The sequence below is a fragment of the Centropristis striata genome, chromosome 21 (assembly GCF_030273125.1).
Source record: "Centropristis striata isolate RG_2023a ecotype Rhode Island chromosome 21, C.striata_1.0, whole genome shotgun sequence".
NCBI lineage: Eukaryota > Metazoa > Chordata > Actinopteri > Perciformes > Serranidae > Centropristis > Centropristis striata.
Genome location: NC_081537.1, coordinates 29,007,536 through 29,029,508, shown reverse-complemented (window position 1 = coordinate 29,029,508; position 21,973 = coordinate 29,007,536). Strand labels below are relative to the sequence as shown.

The 21,973-nt window shown below is 38.0% G+C and overlaps 1 protein-coding gene across 2 annotated transcripts in view; it reads right to left on the bottom strand.

Annotated features, from left to right (window-relative positions):
* Positions 1 to 21,973, bottom strand: part of abcc3 (ATP-binding cassette, sub-family C (CFTR/MRP), member 3) — a 104,544-nt gene that overhangs the window by 69,585 nt on the left and 12,986 nt on the right. For both annotated transcript variants that reach the window (XM_059324070.1, XM_059324069.1), the window contains exons 2-4: positions 10,209 to 10,385; positions 9,315 to 9,440; positions 4,302 to 4,439 (exon numbers count right to left, since the gene is read on the bottom strand). In XM_059324070.1, the coding sequence (XP_059180053.1) occupies positions 4,302 to 4,439; positions 9,315 to 9,440; positions 10,209 to 10,385 (441 nt within the window). The remainder of the gene's footprint in view (positions 1 to 4,301; positions 4,440 to 9,314; positions 9,441 to 10,208; positions 10,386 to 21,973) is intronic.

The following is a 21,973-nucleotide window of genomic DNA, read 5'->3' as shown; positions in this document are numbered from 1 at the left end:
ACACCTGCAGGCCAGATGGGTGCAGTGTGTATGAAGTGATATAAAAGAAGTTTAAGCACACCGACACCATATGCTTTGATGAAGTAACTGTGGAAGATGACATTAATTTTTCATACATTTTTATAGTGTATTGGATATTTATTTATTCCTTTTTTTTTTTTTTTACGACGCTGATGGTGGTTTTAGCCATTAATAGGATTATCCTCCACACACAGAAACATGAATATGAACCAGTGTAAACATGTTAATCGGAGAAAGTATTACTCTGATGATTGATGGTAATCCAATGATTACGTGCCTATTAACACAGCCACATTTTCACAAAAAAGACGAGCAAGTTTGCAAATTAGAGCTGATATACAACAGAAATGTCCTGTCAAGACTAAGGAGGTTAATAATTAACCATTTAACCCTCTGAGTCTGGCTGAATTTTTCGTCTTTCAGATGCTGTAGTGGGCTCAGTCCTAATGCTCCAATGAATACTGTATGCTGGGGCAAATCATATGCAATCAGGGTATAGATTTCGATTGTTATGCTGATGACACCCAGGTGTATGTCCCGCTAAAGCTTGGATCAACAGATGTTTATTACATTATGTCCTGTCTACTACTCTACTCTGGGTGATCCATCGAATCATGTTTGCAAAGAGGCCCACAACCTAGGGGTAATCTTTGATGGACAGCTGTCTTTAGATGCTCAAGTGACCGAGGTAGTGCAGTCATGTTTTACACAACTGAGGCTGCTCACCAAAATCAAGTAATTTCTCTCCCCTGCATACTTGGAAAGAATCATTCATGCTTTTATTCTTTTTAGACTTGATTACTGCAATGCACTTTATTCCGGCATGAGCAAGAATAATATATACAAACTCCGACTGATACAAAACGCTGCTGCTAGGCTTTTTTTTAACCTTTGAGTTTTAGAGTTGATTTTAAGATTTTATTGCTTGTTTTTAAAGCCATCAGTGGTCAGGGTCCTGTTTGTGGTCCCCACAAGCCTGATCGCTGCCTGAGATCCTCCAGCAGGGCCCTACTATTGGTTCCTAAATTCCGACTGGTCACATAAGGCGACCAAGCTTTTGCTGTTCTGGCCCCCAAACTTTGAAACTCCCTGTCTGGAGATCTCAGGCAGGAAAACTCATAGGGGGTTTCGACGGGGGGCTGGTTCAGAGGCAGAGCCCGGCCAGTGTTCGTGTGGTTCGCAGTCAGTTGCACGATATGATCGGCCGCTAACGTTAGCATGCTATCGATCGGTCGCCCAGTTAGCATGCCAGTGCTAGCCCGTATCAATCACATTGCAGTTAAAGAAATCAACTAAATGAATGTTACATGTTTTAGTTGGTCTCTTTCAATGGCACCGAATTGGTCTTGTCGGTTCGATAACCCCGCCCCCAGCCTCTGACGTAGCAGGTCACAGTTCAAGACCGGCAAAGAGTGGAACCCGTTTTCCCGGCCGGGAGCCAGCTCTTTGGCGGTGGAAAACCAAAGAACTGTTGGTGGAAAAACCCTATCAATGTCATCTTTTAAACTCTTTTTAAAACAGACTTTTATTGTACTGCCTTTTAGATTGTTTTTATTTATGTGGTTTTAATTGTCTTTTGTTTTAATGTCAACCAACTTCTAACCTTGTTTCGAAAAGTGCTACACAAATAAAAGTTATAATTATTATTATGATCATGAAGCTGGAGGACCTAAGGAATCCACTGGTACCAACCATGTCATGCTAGCAGTATAAATGTGATATTATCACTCGTACTGGGGTCCATAAACAGTGTTGTAATTGTGTAAATTGGATATCACTGGAAAACTTGTGGATTCGTGAGCCCAATGTCAATCATGTGTGATGATCTTAGTCCCTGTAGTAGCTTTTCATTGTGTTGAGGGCATTTCTGAAACCTGGCCTCACTGTATAGAGCATTTTAAAGCACTTTGTAATTGCTGGTCACTGACATTGTTTTTGAAAGCCAATAATAGTCTATAATGAATTATAAACATGCTTATAATGTGTCACAGGGTTAGGATTAGCCGAGTGCTATAATCACATTGTAACTGTGATTGATAAAATACTATAATGTATTACTATAAAAAGAATTAGGATACACAATGATGCTATGTCATTATGATGTGCTATGATTATTGTTATAAATATATAGAAAAACAATATATTTTACTTGGTGTCAATACAACAGAAGGATTCACTTTCCTTTGCATATCTTAAGAAACGTTTATCAAGTTGACTTCCAACCTGGCAGGTGTGTTGCTGTCATCTGTCAAATGTGGAGCTGATTGGATGATCGGTTTTCCAGAACCAGCACTACCGGGGTCCGAGCAAGGAACCTTTAAGTGTTTTATTGCTTTATTGGGGCCAAACAATTGGCCCATTGACAACGCTGCAAACAGGAATACAAGGAATCTTCCAGTCGCCTTGTCTGCTAGTCAAAAGGTTAATTTCCCCAGGCTTAGATTATACACGGTCTTGTCTTGTCGTTTGTAGGGTTTGTTTGCAGCAGGCTGCAGCTCTGTTGGAGTGCTCTGCAGCACTAGAGGTGAGATAAGTATGCTACGAACAAGAGGCCTACTATTCCCTCTCCGCTTAATAGTGCCCTGGCCTGACCCCTTGAAAACATCCACTCACTGTAAGCTCTAAAGCAACTCAACTGAGACAACAAGGGGGGGAGGGGAAAGACACAGCTAACTAACAAAGGAGTCTTAAACGTCAAGAACATTGAAGTGGATAAGAGGCAGAGGAGGAAAGGTACACTGATAAGAGCAATATGAAGTTTAACCCTTTGATGCACAACATATAGCAAATTTGATTTAAAATGAAATGACCTAATACTATAATAATAGTAATTTGTTTCAAATAGTTACTTTCCACACTCATATATTTAACATAATTGACATGTTTATGTATCATTTCGTCACACATACAGTGTATCTGGAAGGTATTCACAGCACTTCACTTTTTCCACATTTTTTATGTTTCAGCCTTATTCCAAAATTGATTTCAATTCAGGAATTCATTTTGCCTTAAAGTTATACACACAATACCCCAGAATTAAATATTTGACCCAAAGGGTTTTTATTCAAAAAGTAAGAAATGAAAACAAAAAATGATGATGTATGATGATGTATGATGATCAAAAACAAGTTGATTTAGGAAAACCTGGAATACTGAATGATGAAATTAATTTATTGCAAAGACTGCAAAATTAAAACACATGATAAGTCTAAGTCATGATAAGTCTACTCCTCAAAGAATTGTCACTAGCACTAATAGCTCTTATTGCACTATACCTTGATTGTTTGCTTTTTACTCTTCCTGTAAGTCGCTTTGGATAAAAGCGTCTGCTAAATGACTATATGTAATGTAAATGTTAAAAACTCAGTTGGGTCACTTTAGACCCATGTTGTGCATCAAAGGGTTAAGGTAAAGAGTCTAGAAAATCTGGAATAACAATCCGATATCAAGATATCATAAAACCCAATTATGTCTTTAAATTGATAATAACAATAATTAATAATTTTTACATCACACACTTCATTACTGTTGAAGCGTTTGTTTCTTTTGGACTAAAGTTTCTCATTAGATTAGAAAATACTCATTTTATTTGTTTGTAATTCATACAGGAGTAGGGCTGGGCGATATGGACCAAAAGTCATATCCCGATATATTCAGGCTGAATATCGATATACGATGTATATTCCAATATTTTTAACGCAAAGTGAGAGCAAATGTTTAGTCATGTCACAAGTAGTTTTATTGAAACCGTTTATTTAAGTGAACATAAATACTGTATAACAACAGGAGTACCTTTGTTTTTTAAATGAAAGCTCCATAAAGTGCACATTTAAATAAAAAAATATCTTACATCAAAATAGCCTATGAAATAAAATAGGCCAATCTTTTTCTGAAATAAATATATTTATTTGAGAAAAGAATAATGAACATTACAAAAGAACTAAATATGACAAACCCTAGTGAGGGAGCATTTATATATAAAGAAAGAAAAAAATGTATATATTATATATTGATATATTTTTTATATCAATATATCGCCCAGCCCTATTCAGGAGTACAAAAATAGGCTTTACTGTGCAGTTATTTGTAATTTATTAATTGAAGTGCCAGAAAACCTGCTATATCATGATATACTATATCGTTATTGTGATATGAAATGAGCTATATTCAGTAGAACATTTTCTCCGAGGGAGACAGTAAGGGAGGAAGATGAAAGAGCACCAGACAGAAGATGATGACAGACATGTGAAAGGCATTTGAGGGCTGCGGCGTGTTCTCACCTGACTGGAGGCCTGTAGGATCTTGGAGCGGAAAGGCACGATGGCACACAGCAAAGACAGGAACCAGAAGATGAAGAGGACCCCCGAGGACTGAACCCCGCGTAACCTCTCAAACTGGATCAGAAACGTGGCCAACAGCTGAAAGAGGGAGCCGAGAGGGAGGGGAAGAGGGGTGGAGAAGGGAGCGACTGAGTTAGATTAGCCGGGACAGAATCACTGAGGGCACGTAAGGTAAACCTCAGTCTGACTGGGTCAGACTTTCATGCAGACTGCTCCACCATCAAACGACTAGGGAGATTCAATAAAAAATGCCCTTAAACCTTTTCAGATCACAACCCTGGTCATACTGTGCACCTATTGCACAATATATGTCAAAAATCCATTCATTTTTATATCAAAATCCAATCATACTTTCTTCCTGTAAAACAAATAAAACAATTACTAAGCTTAAAAAGGGGCCCGAGCAGGCAATGACCTGCGAGGTCCCCATTGCATTTCGAATGATTATTCTTTTTTTAATTTTTAGACATACTCAAAAACTCATGAAACTTTAAATATTAGTCACACCAGGCGAAAAAGTTTATAATCTATTGTCATCCTGAATTTTCACCACTAGTTGGCGCAATAATAAAGGAAAGTGAGTTTTGGCTAATAACTTCCATATACTTTATCGCACATTCATAAACCTTATATCCACGCGTTCACTGAGTTGTGCTAAATCTCGTGATATCGCCTACCATTTTTTTTTCGCAAATTCGCAAAATGTCGTAAACCTACTTTTTCGAACTCCTCCTAGGCAATTTCATCGTTTTGCACCAACCTTTGCACACAGCATCTATGGAACTTCATGACAAAAAGTTATTAAAAGAATTTTGATAACCCAAAGAATACTCAAGTTATTAAATAACAACTTCCTGCAGGTGGCGCTATTATCAACACAAAACACGAAGTGTTGCATATCTCCACATTGGTGTCTGAATGAAATGAAACTCAGGTAACTACCATGTTTTCCGCACTATAAGGCGCACCGGAGTATAAGCCGCAGCAGCTAAATTGAATGATGTGTACATATATAAACTGCATTGGACTATAAGCCGCAGGTGTTTTAATGTTTAATTACCATATGTAAGGGTTCGTGCACAGAGAGGATTGTCGGGAAAGAGATGGCTGCTTGAGGAAGCTTCTTTTACAGCCTGATTGACTGTCTTTAACTTAAAAGCTGCATCATATGCATTTCTATGTTTGTTTTCCATAACGAGGGTTTGTGCATGAAAACTTCCTTTGCACAAACTATCTCGCTCTTGTAATGTCGGTCTTGCTCTCGTTCTGTCTCTCGTACCACTCTCGGTTTCACTTTTACTTTTGCGCGCTACCTGTTTCACTCTTTTCCGGCGCCCTGCCAGATTGGCTCGGGGTCCTTCGTCTGCCGCTGAATACGTCACACAAAACGATACGGCACGGCGACTCCGACAAACTAAGTAGCTTTCGACACAAATACACACAGACAAGTGAAAAATAGCTTAAAAGTATATGAACCCCGAGCTGATCTGGCAGCCGAGCCGATCTGGTACGTACACCTGCCTCCAGCTTTTCCTGCTGGAGCCCGCCGCTCCTTGCGGACCGGTCATAGAGCCCTTAGAGTTAAAGTTGGTGGACTGTAACCTGTAAAATCCATAGATTTAGGAGGCAACCTAGTGGCCGTTAGCTGTAAAAATCCATAGATTAGCCGCACCGTTATATAAGCCGCAGAATCGAAAAATGGGGGAAAAGGCGCGGCTTATAGTCCGAAAATGACGGTACTTCCCCATGAGCCCCTGAGGCTCTGGGCAAAATTTTGCCCGACATGGCACTCTTTAAATTGAAGTATTTTATATCTCCACATCGGTTGGTCGGATTAACACAAAACTTGGTACATTTATTCTCAATACCCTCCTGAGGATGTTGACTGTTATTACTATACTATACTTATTGATCCGCCCCTAGATGGCGCTGAGGTAATAGTGCTTTTCTAGTCGCTTTGCGGCCACTCAAAGCGCTTTACACTACAGACTGTGCTCATTCACCCTTTCACACACACATTCATACTGGTGGCAAAGGCTACCCTAAACGGTGCTACCTGCCACCATTGGGAATTCATTCACACACCAATGAACACAGCATCGGGAGCAATTTGGGGTTAAACATCTTGTTCAAGGATACTTCGACATGTAGGCTGCGATGGCCAGGGATCGAACCACCAACCCTTCGGTTGGGGGCCAACCAACTCTACCAGCCGCCCACAGCCGCTGTGGTGGCAGTCTAATTTAATATTTAGCACCGTGCCAACACCATAACACTTCAGGCTAGCTAGACTGGCCCCTGTAACTCACACACCCCGACGGCAGCATGCCCCGACATGCGTGTACTGCGAGGGCCCGTTCAGTACTGCTTGTTTTTTAATTATTATTTTTATTACATTATTGCATTATTTGCTATGAACTCCAGAAAAATCGAAGAAAATAATCATTAGATGCAGTAGGACTGGGCGATACATCGATATAAAAAATATACTGATATATTTTTGAATGTGATATGGAATGAGACCATATCGCATACATTGATACAGTTATTTTTTTTTCTTTTATAAATGAATGTTGCCCTTACTAGGGGAAAGATTTATAATTAGATATTGCTCGAGCGAGCAGAGATGCAGGATACAAAATTGCTTGCGATTTATATGAAACCGCTTTAAAAAATATGCGCGCGCGGATGTTTGACTTGGACACAAGCACGGGTCTCATTACGAGTATGCGATTTATGACAGCGTTCTAATCCCATACCATGAGGCTAAAAACAATTCTTACATTAAAAGAAATACAATAAGAGACAGAGGAGGAACAATCACAAGACACAGAAAATAAAAGGTAAAAGGAGTAAAAAAGTAATAATTCTTTCTTTATATATAAATGCTGCCATTACTAGGGTTTGTCATTTTTAGTTATTTTGTAATGTTTGTTATATAAATATATTTATTTCATCGCCTACAGTATTTATGTTCACTGAAATAAACGGTTTCAATAAAACAACTTGTGACATTTCATATTTGGCTTTGACTGAACATTTGCTCTTACCTTAATATAAAAATATTGGGATATGTATCGTATATTGATAATCAGCCTAAATATATTGGGATATGACTTTTGGTCAATATCGCCCAGCCCTAACTTAAAACATAAAAGTCTGCCAGCTACCCAGTTAAAATATACTTTAATTGGATAGTAAAACATTGATTGAAAAAGAAAGATAATTATTAGTTTATTGCAAAATGATCATTAGATGAGTTAGCCAGAAGGCTTATTTGCACCCACAGTGGTTTGAATACATATTTTAATGTTTTATTCAGTTACTTAAATAGTTTAGTGTCTTGATGGCAATGGAACCTGAATAAAGGTGTGAGGTGCATGCTCACTGACGCTTTTGTTTATCAGACCATTTTCCTCTGCATTAGTTTGCATGTGTATTATGTAAAACATTGGTTGTATGACTTATTTACTCGTACCAACGTAGGTTCCAAGCCATGGCTTATTCAAATCATATTTTTATCTCCATCAGGCATAAGCCGGATCGCTCGCATGAAACTTTTTGATGCATTCTGTTTTCTGTTTTCAATGTCCCAACTTTTTTGGAATAGGGGTTGTACATTTTGTCCCCATCAAGGTAATAATAGTTTTGGATTTTTCATTAGTTTTAGTTTTAATTTTGTTGTGATTTTTTGTTTTCAAATTCAGTTAGTTTTAATTTGTTTGTAGAGTGAGTTTGATAGTTTGAATTAGATTTTATTTAGTTAGTTTTATGTCATTATTGACTGATGACTCCTCAGGATCACATTTGTGTCTACTAATGTTACTTGTTCAAAACGTGCCATTGCACTGAGCCCAGTAGATGTAATCGCCTTCGATGGAGGCAGCCTGAATGATGCTGAAGCAGTACTACATACATCCTCTGGCCAATTTATTAGGGAAACACTTGTTCAACTGCTTGTTAGCACAAATATCTAAACAACCAATCACATGGCAGCAACTCAATGCATTTAGGCATGTAAACATGGTGAAGACGAGCTGGTGGAGTCCAAAGAGAGTGTCAGAATGGGGAGGAATGGTTATTTAAGTTACTTTGAACGTGGCATGGTTGTTGGTCTGAGTATTTCACAAACTGCTGATCTACCAATCATCTCTAGGGTTTACAGAGAATGGCCAGGAAAAGTGAAAATATCCAGTGAGCCTTGATGCCTGGTTGATGCCAGAGGTCAGAGGAGAATGGCCAGACTGGTTCAACAGTAACTCAGATAACCACTTGTTACAACCAAGGTATGCAGATAAAGTTTTTGTTCAGGTCTGGTGGATTCTTGCAAACACCATTAGGAGCAACAGGAGGAAGCAGGGGAGCAAGATTTTTGTCACAGAATAACTGTCTCATGTTTTTCTGTCTGGATACATATACAGTTTAACCCTATATATGGCAAAGAATTATATTTGGTAACTTCAGCGGACATCCAAAATGGGGTTACCATGCCTCTACGTGAGGTCGTAGAACCACAAGGATTTCTCCCAACTAATCAACGAAGATCAGGCTGTCACAGACAGTGATACCATGGCACCTGACCAATCAGTGTTATAATAATAATAATAATAACTCAATTGACCTGCATTCGTAACAAAAGTAAAAAGTAAAGTAAAAGTCTTGCCATATCCTCCAATAACACTTTAGGGTTGAAATTTTCAATGTCCAAGTATTTTGATAAGTGTCCTATAAAGGACTACTCAAATATGACACAAACATAGTTTTATAAATATTACTATATTTTTAACTGTGGCTTTAATCTTCAACAGGTTTTTGAACAAAATACAGCTGGCAGAGGGCAGAAAGCATTAGATTATAAAAACAGAAAAGCCCATCCTGTTACGAAACCTAAAAGAGGATTGTTCGCTGAAGTTGAAATCTTGTGCAACTGATTTTAGATGGACATATCCTCACCATGGTCATGCCGAGAACCAACGGGGTGACAAAGAAGATGGGCGGCTGGGTGTTCCCCTGTCGCAGCTCGTGGAATGTGTAGAAAAGATCCGTCCAACACACAATCCATAAAAGCAAACCAAACACCTGGGAGCAGAGAAAAGATGAATGGTGAAAAAACAGACATCTTTAAATGTCCAAACATTGAAGGGTGGAGGTAGGGTTGCACGATTATGGCCAAAATGATAATCATGATTATTTTGATCAATATTAATCATGATTATTAATCACGCTGCTCGTTAAGAAGAGTAGGAACGAGTCTCCAAAAGTCTCCAATAACACCAGAAAAAGTCACTGGATTTGTCGCCAGTCGCTTCTTAAAAAAAAAACGTCACTAAGGGGGTCTGAAAAGTTGATAAATATAGCAACAAAGTCGCTAAGTTGGCAACACTGCTTCGCTGGCTTTTACAAATGGCACGTGTTGATGTGCCGTCCAGTACTACGTCACATCCTGCTTAGCGTTCATTCCAATCAGCAACCAGGCTTTTTTCAGGGGAGAAAGTTGGCCCCGCCCCTGGTGGTTGGTGGACTACTGGTGTAGAAAGTGCTTGATTAGATATGCAGGAGAGCCCGCATTTTAAAATGGAAATATCGCTGAAAATCAGTTTAATTTAATCTAATGGCCAAAATCGTGATCACGATTAAAATTCCATTCATTGTGCAGCCCTAGGTGGAGGTGGTTTTGGCTCATAAAAACTAACACTAAAACTAATAAAACTAAACTAAAACTAAGCATTTTCCAAAAAATAAAAACTCATTAAAACTAACTGAATTTGAAAACAAAAAATCACAACGAAATTTAAAACTAAAACTGATGAAAAATCCAAAACTATTATAACCTTGGTCCCATCTCACCGTTTTGAATCTGTTTAGAATGGACATCATGATGTAGCCTTTGTTGTTCCTCTTGAGATAGAAGAGGTAGATGGGGCAGACTGCCCAAAGGTAGATGCATGGCAGCCATGACAGGACAGTGAGCTGAAAACACACTGGGAGGTCGGGCTGATCTGTGTGGAACGTCTGATTGGCTACCTGCAAAGACACACAGCATGGGGAACAGCACACAGATCAGTACACACATGATTCACCAAACCCCCAACACCCACACAAACATAACTCTGCATCGTCATGACACCAGATGTTTGCCTGTTAGTAAAAACTGTCACGTAGTAGATGGGTTAATGAGGCGTTTAATCCATCTTCCCATTCATTTGCCAACTTCAAGACCATAATGACTTGAAATTCCAAGAGTACCAACTGTATAACTAACCTCTAAGAAGCAATTTGTAGGTCAGAGTAGGGCTGGGCGATATGGACCAAAAGTCATATCCCGATATATTTAGGCTGAAAATCCATATCTGATATATATCCCAATATTTTTATCTCAAAGTGAGAGCAAATGTTCAGTCAAAGTCAAATATGACATGTCACAAGTAGTTTTTTTGAAACCATTTATTTAAGTGAAAATAAATACTGTATAACAACAGGAGAACCTTTTTTTTTTTTTTTTTTTTTAAATCAAAGCTCTATAAAAATATCTTAAATAAAAATAACCTATGAAATAAAATAGGCCAATCTTTTTCTGAAATAAATATATTCATATGAGAAAAGAATAACGAACATTACAAAAGAACTAAAAACGACAAACCCTATTAATGGCAGCAATTATTTATAAAGAAATAATTTTTTTTTCTCCTTTTACCTTTTACTTTCTGTGTATCTGAGAATGTCTTGTGATTGTTCCTCCTCTGTCTCTAATTGTTTTTCTTTTAATGTAAGAATTGTTTTTAGCCTTATGGCATCATTCTCATTGTGATTAACTGCTCTCTGTTGAAGCACTTTGTAAACTGTTTTTAAAAGGTGCAATATAAATAAAGTTATTAACTAGATCAATACATATATGCGATATGGTCTAATTCCATATCACATTTAAAAATATATCGATATGTTTTTTATATCGATATATCGCCCAGCCCTAGGTCGGAGTCACAAGAGGATCAAATTCTCAGAGTGAAAGTCAATTGCAGGGGTTGGGACCTTACTAAAAATATATATAAACAGACATTTCTTTCCCATTGTAAGTCTTGGGGTCATGCCAAGTCCAACTCAAAAGCAAGAAGGGACCTGAAAACATAGTCATAGGTTGATAAAGGTGAGGAAACCTCTGCAAGATGAGCTCTACGTTTGATGATTTAATGTTACGAACAAGAACAACATGTGAGCAGTCTACAGGACATCCAGAGGAGGAAGGTGAAGTAAACATGCATCATAGCGAGATGCTGCCCCTGACGCACTGCTTATCATGCTCCCCCGGACAAACACAGTAGGCGGCCCACCCACAGATGGAACCAAGATAAATACAGCTGCAGGCCTCGGACTCTCCAAACATTACCACACCCATGTGCTGAAGCATGCATGTATGGTTAAGTGTGTGTAAAACTGTTAAGGGCAGTGGTAGGGAGGTGATGGGTAAATTGCTTGTGATGGTGGGGAAGACAGCTGTAAAATATCAATGTCTGCTCCAGGAGTTGCATCCATTCTGGCTCATGGGTTCTAAACACAGCATGTTGAACAGCTGGTTTCATTACTCATCCTGGCATAAATATTTAGAGCTTCTGTTATCTTTCTCATCCCAATTTGTGATCCTTGAATTTAGCATCTCTGCTTTTTTCAGATGATGTGGTTCTTTTGGCCTCATCAGACCGGGACCTCCAGCACTCACTGGGGCGGTTTCCAGCCGAGTGTGAAGCGGCTGGGATGAGAGTCAACACCTCGAAGTCTGAGGCCATGGTTCTCTGCTGGAAAAGGGTGGACTGCCCCCTCTGGGTGGGGAGAGAGGTACTGCCTCAAGCGAAGGAGTTCAAGTATCTTTGGGTCTTGTTCACGAGTGAGGGTAGAATGGAGCGCGAGATGGACAGACGGTTTGGTGCAGCTTCAGCAGTGATGCAGGCATTGTACCTGACCGTCGTTGTGAAGAAGGAGCTGAGCCTGAAGGCAAAGCTCTCGATTTACCGCTCCATCTATGTTCCAACCCTCATCTATGGTCATGAGCTTTGGTTAGTGAGCGAAAGAACAAGATCGCAGATACAAGCGGCTGAAATGAGCTTCCTCCGTAGGGTGTCTGGGCTCAGCCTTAGAGATAGAGGAGCTCAGACATTCGGAGGAAACTCGGAGTAGAGCCACTGTTATTTCTAAGTATACTGTAAAATGAATGACTTCATCAAAATAAAGTAAAAAAAATAAAAAAATAAACATCATCTACATATTTTCCCCTAAACCCTGAGCTTCACCACAAAAATGCATGCTAGCTCTTTTTATGTACTCAACAGAACATTTTATAAACATATTGTTATTCTATTGGATTTCTCCATTTAGACAAATGACACATGGAACTCAAATCAAATCAAATCCCCCCAAATCCCAGGAAACAAAAAAATAACCTTTTCCACTCCCCTCCTCCCAACCATTGGCCAATTATTGTTGTTATAGGCCCAGGGGGTAATCAGGGGGAGGAAGCAGGTCAACAGTAGATGACACATAAAAGTGAGTGCACGTCATCTGAATTCTGGGAACCTGAAGATTCATTTGAGATGCAGCTCAGCACTGTGTGTTTTAGTCTTGAATGTGTAATACATTTTAGTGAGGGTAAAACAAGCATGGCAATTTTCAGCAGCAGTTTGTATCCATGAGTCTCCCCTTTAGTGACATGCCCACTTTATGCAAACCCCAAACCTCTAACAGTCTTGGAATTGCATGAATTGGGTATGACTGGAAAGCTGAGACTCCTGTGGATTCAAAAACCCCAAATTTATGTGTGATGATGTTAGTCTCCATTTTTTATTGCACTGAGAGCATTTTTGGTAAACTTCACTCCAATGGAGGGGAACTTAAAGGGGTTAATGGTCAATATTAATTAACCCGTCAATTGGTAATGAAATGTATGTAGCTCAAACCAACAGATTTAATAACCCTTAGTAGTTTGAGAATTTGAACATTAAGTTGTATGAAATGTTTGCCAGTAGTGTATTGGATGCAAAGCTGTTAGCTTACTTGCCAAGCTCTGTTGTCGGAGTTCTGGCCTGTTCCCATCGTAGAATAGATAGTTCAGGCAAGCTAGCAGATATCACTGTGTGTCAAGTTGTTTTAGTTTTAAAGGTGTAATTATTTATTTTTTATTAGGCGTCTATTCAAATGTTGGAAGTTTAGAGCAGTGGTTCTCAAATGGGGGTACGCATACCCCTGGGGGTACGCGAAGGCACTCCAGAAGGGTATGTGAGATTTTAAAAAACACATTAACAAAGTAGCATCCATGCAGAAATCCTTTAAAAAATAACTATTTCATAAATATTTTAGGAAAATATAAGTATAAGTTCATAAAATTATTTTTATATTCAGTAGGCTATTCAATTTAATTCTCCTAAAAACCCAAAGTCTCCCCCATACCAGGATGGTTGGACCCAACCTGTCATATGCCACCTAGCATCACCTGTCAATAACTTGAAAACTCAAAGATGAAGTTATGGTTAAAGTGTAGCAGTTATAGTTTTAAATGGTTATATGGTCACTGTTTTTACTACATTAGTTTGAATCACTACATTATAGTGATGAGAAATATTTGCAATTTAGTCATGGTTTATTAACATTTCAAATGTTTGGAATAGATTTTTTGGATTGGATATTTTCTACAGGAATTTCATTTTTCATTAAAATGGTAAACACCACCCTGGAAATTGCTCAGAAACCCCCTTATTGTCAATATACCGTTGAAAACCATACATCCTCTGAATCCCCGAGGTCTCTAGTTCAGAAAGTTTGGGGGTTTTGTTTACGGTGAGGTTAAACAGTTTATGGCGCTGGTAAAACCAGACTCTTTGTCAAATGAAGTATTTACAAAAAAGGGAGACCAATATGATACAAAACTTTCAGAAGATCATGAGTTTAAATATCCGCTGACAAAGTTCCCTATAGTCTCATATACTCGCATGAACATGCCATTTGAAAGGAAAGCCACCACCCCAAAAACAAATTCACCTGTGTTAAATGTACATCCAATGCCTTCTTTACCAAGATAAGAATTATGCGTGAGCAAAGATAAAGCCTTTGTCTCGCATGGTCAGTTATTAAACACTGTATTTGCTTGCCGCCTTTCCTCCAGTGTGCTATGGAGATATCTGAATGCTTTCAAATTTGACATTTACTTTTCAGTACTCTGTTCCATGCCGAGCGAGATAGTGATGTGAGCAGTATGAACACAAATAACCTGCTCAGGTTGGGGGGAAGGAGAAACGTGGGAATAGAAGACATAAAAGTTGTGCTGTGGAAACATTTATAATGCAAACACTGTAGAAGCCATTAACTCTAAAAACATATATAGCAGAGGCAAAAGAAGCCTTATTATGTCCTGTTTGACTACAATGTTTTTGGATAAATCTGCCAAATATGTTCTTGATTAGTCAATTAGTTTAGTCTCATGAGAAAATGCACACCAGAGTATCATAGAGTACAAGGAAACCTATTTAAATGTAATGTGTAAAGAAAATATTTAAATAAAGACCAAGAAAGGCAGCCGATCTCACATTTGAAAACTTAATGTCATCAAAAGTAAACATTTTATATTTAAATATCTATCTATATAAGAGTTCAGGAATAAAATTGTCTATTTAGTTGCTTTTTGTGACATGGTAAACTGTAACTGTTCGTTGATCGTTGATTGGTCGTGGGTCAAGTTGGCAGACTTTGCAATATAAGCAAATATTTCATTGTTGTCCAGAGAATCGATATTGTATCGCAAATAAATAATTGTTTTCGCCCCGTAGGAAAAACTGGCAAGTTTGGGATTCCTTGACATCTCACCTTGAGATATCTGAATGAAATTGGGTTCTGAGGTCCCTAAACAGTATTAATTGGGTTTGACTGGAAAGCTGAAACTCATGGATTAAATGAGCCCAATTATATTAATTTATGATTATGTTAGTTCCCAGAGTGGCCATTTCGTTCGAGTGAGAGCATTTCTAAACCAAATGATAAATATTGCCAATTGATAATCAAATATATGTCGCTAATTGGTAATGAAATGTGTGTAGCTCAAATCAAACAGATTTTATAACCCTTAATAGTTCAGGGTTTTGTTCATTAATTTGTATGAAATACTTGCCAGTAGTGTGGTGGATGCAAAGCTATTAGCTTGCTTTACGAACTCGGAGTTCTGTTCTGTTGGTTCCGATCTTAGAATAGATAGTTCCAGCAAGCTGGCAGGGTCACGAAACAACAGTGTTTTACTCCACAAAACTACGTGTACACTAAAAGGTCACCTTGGGGTGTGCCATAGCATATCGTTCACAATTATACCGGTATTATTATTTTTTTATTTATTTCATGAGTAAAAAAATGCATATCTGGATATTGGCAACATTTCTTCTTCTTGATGTAGTGACATAAGAGTTTCCTATTAATTACCTAGACTGTGGTGGCCCACCAGAGTCTCACGTGCTGCGCTAACGTCACATTTTCTGGCTACACAATTCATAAAATTAAGTTATTTTGCGTTGTTGCTCAGCAGACTGTCAAAATAAGATGCCTTAAATAAATCATACTAGAACCGTTATTCTCCTTTACAATTATTAATTGAAATATGCAATGATAAAATCAGTGTATATGATGGAATAGTGGCATTAGAATGTGTGAGAGGTACCAAATTTGGGCTTTTATGAAAACAAATTCTCCAGGGGGGCATGCCCCTGGACCCCATAGATGGTCATTTTTAATTATTTGCTAATACTCAAGAGACTAAAGTAAAAAATGTTGTATTTGGCAACTGTTGAGACTTGCAATTTACACCACATTTTAGATTTATGAATGATTTTCATTTTTTATTCATTTATACAGACTAAAAAAATCTAATTTTCTATATATTTTTCATTATTTTGTAATATTGTTAAGAAAATCGTTATCGCAAAAATACTCTGAAATATTGTGATATTCTTTTAGGGCCATATCGCCCAGCCCTAAGGTCACCCATACCACGGCATTATTGTGTTTCCTGAAAAAGCCAGTAAATACAACAACAGCCTGCTGTAATTGATCCTGAGATCAGCAGGTAAGCTTTGCATCCACTACACAACTGATAAGTATTTCTTTCAACTTAATGTCCAAAATCCTGAACTATCAGCTTTAACCCTCTAGATTCACCAACTATGCCAAAGTTTACAATGGTAAAAATGTGGGTCCCTGAAGAAAAAGGTTAGGAACCACTGGTTTAAAGTGTTTGATACAGGCAGAATGAAAAGGATTCAAAAACAGCCAAAATAGCCCCAGACTCCAGAGGGTTAATAGTCAAGACCAGTCAAATAAAAGATGTTAAATAGGAACTAACCATTTTATAAAGGCATTAGAAATTACCATCATTTCACAATAAAAACAGACTTTTACTGATGATTATCATGAAAAAGAAGAGCTCCGAACACACTGCAGCTCTTACTAAATCCTAAATGGTTAGCCTATTCTCTTTCACAGACTTTCAAGCAGTTATCACTACACTTGAAACCTGACACCTGAAACCAACAAAAGGTGAGATGAAAAGGGTGAGGCGCTTTGCGATAACAGCCAGTTGGCAGAGACTTCGAGAGGAAAATCACTTCAGTCAGGCAGGTTAAACCTTACAATAAAAGAATAGAAGAACAGGGAGTCTGAAATACATGAACTAGGAGATGAAGCAGAGCGTGCTGACCTACATGTCTGGCATTTCCCACCCTTGTGAGTCTCATCATCATGTGGGATTGTTGTTGCATAGCACCTAGTAATTATCAAAGGATGGTTTCGGATCTACAGGGATCTCTTTCGAACACTCAACTTCATAAACACAAAGTTACATCACTTTGTCTGAAGTGATTGCTTGATAAGCAGAAAAAAATCAGCATTCATAGAAGTTGGACTCAGGAAATCAATCTAAACATGGGCAGATTATGGGTCAATGGGCCCCTCGGCACAGGCCTGAAATCCTCTTCTACACTGTAAAAAATGTCTGTAGATTTTAGGATTTTTTTTTTAGGTGAAAAACTGCTAAACCAGTAAAAGACAGTAAAATCATAAATGGGTTAATTCAGTTTCAGTAACAATGAAACACAGTAAACCCAAAACAGTATTTTTTTTTACATTTTTTTATTTATTAAAATACATTACTACACTGTAAAATACACTGGCACCGTGTTTGTAACAAAAATATACTGTAATATATATATACAAGCCATCATTTTTGCATTTCTTTTTGTAAAAATACTTTTTCTCACTGTTAAATGTACTAAACACCATATCTCTAACAAAAATATACTGTAATATTTAATGGTAAAATATTTAATTTATGCGGCATTTATAAAGTATTTTCTTGTCAATTATATGGCAGAACAGCGTTTCTTTTGATGGAAAAACAATTTTTAAAATATGGAATAAAATGGTATTCTTAAACGTGAAATCAACAGTGCAAATATAATTTTACCGTAATATTACAAAAACCTCTTGTAGGTTGATGTGTTATGTCTTTGTGGTCACTGTGACTCTTTATAGTCATTTTGTGTCCCTTTGAAGTCATTTATGGGAATTTTGAATCTTTCTCTTGTACGTGTCTCTTTGACAGACATTTTGTAGACAAAGGCCAGGGGGGCCCCTGACACTCTGTGACCCTAGCCATGTGCCCTTTGGGCCTGTTCAGTATTCCAGCCATGCATAAAAACACAAAAGGCTCAGAAAACCTGGTTTAAAAGTACTTTCCTGTAATATCAAATATTCATGACTGAATATGCCACAATCAGTGTTAACGTTAAAGGGTGATCTAGCAATGTAGTGTTGCAAAAAAACAAAACACTGGATTGTACAATTTTAATAATGCACCATTTTTTTTAAGACCCTCCCTTCCTTCTAAGTGCCCATCCTCTTATAAACCCTATACCTCCAGTTTAAAAAGTCAAAGTCAAAATCCCAATCCAGAATAACCCTGTTGACATAACTTTAGAAATCTCCTTCTGAACCACAGAAGACTTTACACAACTGTTCTCACTGGTTAAGTAGTTGTTGAGAAGCTACGTTTAATTTGATTTCAAATTAGATCTTTAAGACTGACTGTATTTGCAAGTGATCAGATGTGATTTGTTTATCCAGACATCATCAAACTATCGCCATGGATTGCCATGCTAATGACACAAAAGTATGACACAAAAAGTAAGTACATGGCTATGGGGTTTATCGTTGTTTTTCAATGCGCAATTGTAAACTAGCAAACTAGCTAGCCGCTAAAGTTGAATTCAATTTAACAATTTGATGCTTTATCCACACTCCGCTGTGACAGCGTAGACTAGGGCTGCACAATTAATCGAATTTTAATAGTGATCACGATTTTGGCTGCCACAATTAAATACATAACCTGATTGTCTGCAATATTTTCCATTTTAAAATGCGGCTCTCCTGCATATTTATTCAATCAGGTTATTACAGGATACTCATCCAATCCTGTAAAACCAGGTGGAATTCAGTCAGTGACATGTTTAACAGACTGACGGAGCAGCGGTGGGCCGTGTCTGCCGTACTCTCAGACCGCACAGTGACCAAACTCACAGACGCGAGGACGCTGGAGCTGCGAGATGAATATTGGCAATTGATGGAGGATGTGGCATGTCTAAATGCATTGAGTTGCTGCCATGTGATTGGCTGATTATATATTTGCGTTAAGGAGCAGAACAGGTTTAACTAACAAAGTGCCTGGTGAGTGTATGTCAAAAATGATTAGCAAATGATTTAATTCTGTTTTGTAATTTTGTTGTAAATAACTTAATATCATAATGCCATTTCTAGGTTTTTGCTCTTGATCATAGGACTGAAAGCAATATAAGGGAGACCATGAAAGATTGTTTCAAAAAAACACATTCCATTGCAAAAGTGTTGGCAATGGAATTATGTTATATTAATATGTGGCCGCTACTGTGGTGAGTCACTCAGAAACAGCCGTTCAACACACTTCTAAAGTAGTACATGTGGTGTGGGGGTGACAGACTTGTCTTATGCTTTGTAGACTATTCAGAGGCTTGAGAAAATGAATTGCAGCAGGATGTCCATCTGTTCTGTGTTACACTGCAGAGCTGTCAAGTGGTGTGAATAAAAGGCTGACCACAGTAAAGACTGCAGGAGGACCGGACTTGCTGCTGGCAATGTTCACTTACAACATGGAAAACATTAGCAGTTTTAATTATGGATCTGTGATCTTTATAGTTTACTGGACACTCTCAGATTCTTTGAATGCAGATTAATGGTTAGACATTCCTAATCATTGTGGACAAACAGTTTTGATTTACAGGAAAGTTTGCTGTCTTACTTAAAAATTCGAACTAATAAGAATAGTACAGAACACACAGGAAGTGACTCAGACTGAAAGGATAATAAATCACAGACCAGCCTGCAGGATACAGATAGCATGAAATAACTTGTTTGGAAGTTTTAAAAGAATGATTCTTTTCTTCTTCTTTTTTTAAAGTTGGCTTATTGCCACTTTGACATCATGTAGTCCACCTACATAAGCACTTCTTTAAGCGACAGTTAGTCACAAGGCTGGGAGACTACTCCTCGTTCTGAGGTTCAAGGGAGACCGGGTTCACCACTTTCGCTTCCTGATTTTTGCTGGGTTAGCAGTCTTTCAGTTCAGGGAATTAGACACTACATTTATGGATTGTCAATGAAAAATATTAAATGTTACAGTAAGTGACAACTACCTTATGCAGCTGGGAGGAAACCAATTAGTACCAGTGTTACCAGATTGGGTGGTTTTCTTTTTTGGGTTCAGTTTAAGTTTTATTTAATCGAGTGGATAAAAATGGTTTTATTTTCTTTCTTTTTCCTTGCAGACCTTAACACCTCTCTCTTAAAAGGTCACCAATATTGTCAGTGATTTTATTTTTTATTCTTTGATAAAGGTTATTTGTTCAAGAAAGTTAGAGCTCTAAAAGCTCTATATTCATTCCAGCACACTATATTACCTGCAATATCAATTATCGGTGAATGTTTCTCTTTAAATTGGTATCAGTATCAAAAATCCCCTATCTGTCAGGCTCTAATCAATACTACTATTATTTATCTACAGTCAGAGTGTTCATTCACAGTATGGACCTATTTCAGCTACAGTATATATCTCTACACTACACTATCTCAATTAGAGTAAAAGGTGGCACACCTTTATAAATGTCATTACTGGGAACTGGCACTGAACTTTCCCACAGAAGGTCCCCTGTAATGACTCCGACTTCTTCAATTACAAAAGATTCCTCTTTTCAGTTTCCATTCAGCCTACAGCACGCAATCCCTGCTCAATGAAGATATAAACTATTCCAGACTTATGCAACACCTTATAATCTATACAGAACTAGGGCTGCACGATTCTGGAAAAAATGTGAATCACAATTTTTAGGGACCGAGCACCGAGGTGCGAGGACCCTATTGTAATTGGTCCGTTTATTATTAGGAACCGAGCACCTAGATGCGAGGACCCTATTGTAATTGGTCCGTTTATTATTATTATTATTATTATTATTCCGGAATTGGAATTGCCTTTTTGGGGCCTTTCTCATATTCAAAACTTAACCATATTTGGAATATACATACATCTCTGCTCAAATTTACATATTCTACTGGTTCCGGCAATGGCCGTGGCAAAATGACTCAACAGCGCCCCCTGGAAAGTCAAGAAAAATTGGCCCCCCGCACAGGAATGTCATACACACACGCAATTTTGTATGTACGTGGGAAGATGCTCCGAAATGTAACAAGAACCCATACCCTAAAACGTACAGGAAGTTGGCTATTTGGAGTCAAACATGGCGTTTCCTGCTGTTTTTGCCCATTTCCATGCCGCATACTTTAACAAACTCCTCCTACAGATTTCACCCAATTCTCTTCAAACTTGCTCAGTAGCATCACAAGGCCTTTGGGATCAAAAGTTACTGAAAGCTTTACCGCCGGTCACACTATGTGACTTCATAATCGATGTGTGTAGAAATGAGATCACATACATGCGAATCGAGATCTCAAATTTTTAAACGATTTATCGTGTAGCCATGCTGCTGCTGCTGACTGATTTGTTGCTGCTGATAAACAGACTTTGGATCAGCCCATTTCTTGTCCATACTACATGCCACACATTCTTCCTATACTACGCCTTCTTGTACAAAGGCCAAGTTCACATCAGACAATGATGTAATAATTATTACGTACTAGCATAAGAAGTTTTCTGCATGGTCATGTCATACAGAGTCTGTTTTTCTGACCATTTTAAAGTTATTATCCTCAAGATTTTAATTAAATCAAACCCAGTTTGATGTTGTTAATGTTTTTTTCAGCAATAGCCATTCAATATTTCCAACCATTGAGCTTGGCATTATTAATCTTAATATTTTGGAAATGTATGAGCAGGAAGAGTTGGACAGGGATCACGGCTAATGCAACATGCAAATCATTTCCAACATTCCTCCCATTTCCAGGGCTTGAAGCAGAAAAAATTCCTGTGCCTGAATTTTTTTATGCATGGGGGGGGGGGATATTAGCATTCAGTTAAAAGGAGATCCAGATCAAAGTCATTAATGATATGG